The sequence below is a fragment of the Taudactylus pleione genome, unplaced genomic scaffold (genome assembly GCF_031769625.1).
Source record: "Taudactylus pleione unplaced genomic scaffold, aTauple2 ptg000039l, whole genome shotgun sequence".
NCBI lineage: Eukaryota > Metazoa > Chordata > Amphibia > Anura > Myobatrachidae > Taudactylus > Taudactylus pleione.
In genome coordinates this window covers 12,278,231-12,281,537 of record NW_028284441.1, presented here as the reverse complement: position 1 = coordinate 12,281,537, position 3,307 = coordinate 12,278,231, and the positions used below count along the sequence as shown (strand labels likewise).

At 40.4% G+C, this 3,307-nt stretch overlaps 1 protein-coding gene across 1 annotated transcript; it reads left to right on the top strand.

The window, feature by feature from the left end:
• The first annotated feature begins 730 nt into the window (after positions 1–730).
• LOC148538613 (olfactory receptor 6F1-like) lies at positions 731–2,934 on the top strand. The gene is made up of 2 exons (XM_088453430.1): positions 731–1,633; positions 2,506–2,934. Exons 1-2 carry the CDS (start codon positions 731–733, stop codon positions 2,932–2,934), a joined length of 1,332 nt encoding a protein of 443 aa, XP_088309556.1.
• Positions 2,935–3,307: the final 373 nt, after the last annotated feature.

The window sequence follows — 3,307 nt, the reverse complement described above, 5'->3', positions numbered from 1 at the left end:
CCCTGAGCATACTAATAAAGCCTATGTGCTTTTAGCCTGTGAGATACACCTGTATAGAGAAAGAGAGAGGGACGGAGGATGTGATGTGGGAACTACCTGATGCTACGAGATCAGGAGAGCTGCTGTAGAGAACAGTGTAGGGGACAAGAGTGATGGTGATAATCGCCACAAATGAAGTGTCACTTCTTCTGCAACATTTGTGGAACACTGTCATTTATTCTCAATTACTGATTGTGTGCTGGAGATGTTAAATAAAGGACTGAACTTTACTGAGAGATGGTCTGGTACCTACTGTATTAATTACATCAACTGTGATGTGAACTTTTTTCAACATATGTGATAACCAGTAACTAACTTGTTTTTGGAAAATGAGTGTGCAAGGACCCATTCCAGTTTCTAACCCCCAGAGCCCAGGGATGTGGACTGAATTATCCCAGTGTAAGGTAGGTGCACCTGTGATGGGCACCCATGTTACATACACCTGTAGAAGGAATATACACTGTTTCTAATGGTGCACTGGAAGCCAGTATGGGTTAGTAAATACCCTCAGCCAAAAAGCAAACAGTGGAATTGGTGTCAGAAAATAATCATTATATAAATCAAATTTCTATTATTGGGGGCTCAGTGCTAAACATTATATTGTCTGTACTTTCTCTTATACAGAAATAATATTGCTAGACTCTGCTATTGTTTTATTTACAAATCAACATTGTTTTACTTACATATCATTATGTATAACAGAAAATACAACAAAACTGGCATTTCAGAATTTCTTCTCTCTGGGTTTTCAAACTTTAGTACAAACGGATTTTATCTATTTGCTGTCATACTGACTATTTATACTGCAACCATCACAGCCAACATCTTCATCATTGTCATAATTAAAAGTGAGAGACGTCTTCACCAGCCCATGTACTTCTTCATCGGTGGACTCTCCTTCTTGGAGATCTGGTATCCTTCCGTCACTGTTCCTAGACTGCTGTGGGCTCTGCTGACAAAGGAAGAATCTATTTCTGTGGCTGGCTGTATGACACAGTTTTATTTCCATTTTTCATTTGGTGTAACAGAAAACTTCCTGTTAGCTGTAATGGCCTTTGACCGATACTTGGCCATCTGCAAGCCTTTAAGGTATATACTTATCATGAGCCCAAATACTTGTATTCAACTATTGTTGGGTACCTGGGTTTGTGGCTTCATAGCAGTATCTGTTCCATGTCTACAGGTCTCGAACCTTTCATATTGTTCCAAAAATACAATTGATCATTATTATTGTGACTTTGCACCCTTGATCAAGTTATCTTGCTCTGATACGTTGAGTGTCCAAAAAGTTTTTTTTGTTTTAGCTTGTTTTATAATATTCAGCTGTTTCCTACTAATCTCCTTGTCTTACATTTGTATTATTCAGACAACGCTGACATTTTCAACAGCTTTAGGGAGACGTAAGACATTTTCTACATGTTCATCGCACTTAATCGTTGTTTTTCTTTTTTACGGCACCACCATGTTCATGTTTATCCGACCCACCACAGGGGGACTACTGCACATAAATAAGATAGTATCTGTTATACCATCCATAGTCACTCCTCTTCTGAATCCTGTTATCTACACTCTGCGGAACCAGGTGGTGATTGAGGTAGGGAAGAACGTATTCCAGAAAATTATATATTGTAGAGATCAGTATTAGAACACCAGTGTTCTTTATTGTAATTACAACATTTGTAATAAGGTTTCCATTTAAAGAATTCACCCCTATTGGGAAGGACTTCAAAATTCATGTAACTCAAGTTAAGTACTTTTGCAATGATTTTATTTTAAGTTTACAGTTTGAATCCCTTAAAGTGGCTTTACAGAAGTCCAATCGTATTGTATTATTTTTTTTATTTCGGGCTAATTGGATAGCCCTGGGGAATCCATTAGAGCCGGAATAATGTTTGGGGCTAATTGAATACCGCCCTTAGTGGTAAATGTAATAGGTTGCAGGATTCCGATGATATTAATCTTTCCAAGACCTGCCAACAAGTATTCAGGAAGTTTGCATGTCAAATCACCAAATGTAATAGGGCGTTACAGATACCTATGTAACTTGTCAATGACTTCTATCTGGTTGGCTGCAGCTCAAATCCGCTACAAACTGACCTATCCCCACAGCGAGTTTACTTGCATATGGCGTGTTTGCTTTTAAATCATTGTAGTTATTGATCAGCCAAAGTCTTGTGGCTTTGACCTCATTAGCCTTATATAAGCATAGCTTTTGCATAATGTTCTCTGATAAACTTTGGAAGGTAATAGGTGTTAGGAAAGTGTTGTGTTGGTTGGAGTTATTTGGTTAGTTTGGTGAGTGTTCTATTTGATAACTGATTGATTTGTCTTTGTGGATTGTTGTGTCTTGTTTATTGATTGTATTGTTCAAATTATTTGTTTTTTTATCTGTCCTGTCTTATTTGAGTATGAGTGGTGTGTGATAGTTTATGTTTTTGTGTAACCTGTTGTTTGTGTTTTGTGTAGTGGAGTATGGTGAATAGGAGAAGGTGGGATAGGTACCCCGAGTTAGTGGAGGAAAGTGCAGAGGAGGAGGATGTTGAGGTTGAGGAAGTGCCTGCCCCTGGCAAGACTAAAACTGGGCAGAGTGTCCACTTCAGTTATGTTGCAAATTTTGCAGTGGTGCATGCCATTGTCGTAATGTATGACAAGCTTCTGTGTACTGTAGCGCATCGTACATCACTGTTGCAGACAAATTCAGATGTGACAGGGCGTGATGCGGCCAATGCTGTGGCCAACATTAAGAGGGATGTGCAGAATTGCCACAATAACTTTCTTGACATCAAATGGTGCCTTAAAGAGAAAATGGCAGAGAAGCAGCATGAAGCTAGAGGGACTGGTGGAGGTCCATCACTGTGCATGGATTCAGTAGTTATGAGAAGATGCGCCAGTTAATTCCTTCAGAAGTATTGCCGGCCACGTACATCGAGGACACAGATTGGCCACCCTCTCAGTCTCAGCCTCAGTTTGGTGAGCAATACACATTTGTTAGGGGGTTTATTTGTCATAATTTGAAAATACATATCTCTACAAGAGTGTATGTAGCCTGTAACCATGAGAGTAGGTATTTAGAGCCTGATTCAGACACACTCGCAAGCGCATTGTGCTCGCAAGCGGGTCGATGGTGGCCCAGTGCGCACGCGAGCCCCGTAGCGAGTGAGACCTTCACTCGCTCCGGAGCTCGCAGCAAAACTAGGTGGCTGTTGATGTTGATCGACAGCTCACCCCGTTTTGTAGGCGGGTAGGGGGGGTGTCTTAACAAACTGAG

What these genes read in the sequence shown, in the direction of transcription:
- LOC148538613 (XM_088453430.1), top strand. Translation starts at nt 731, where the DNA reads ATGTATAACAGAAAATACAACAAAACTGGCATTTCAGAATTTCTTCTC. An exon ending in GGAACCAGGTGGTGATTGAG is followed by an intron (nt 1,634 to 2,505) that starts GTAGGGAAGAAC and finishes TGTTTTGTGTAG; the next exon opens with TGGAGTATGGTGAATAGGAG.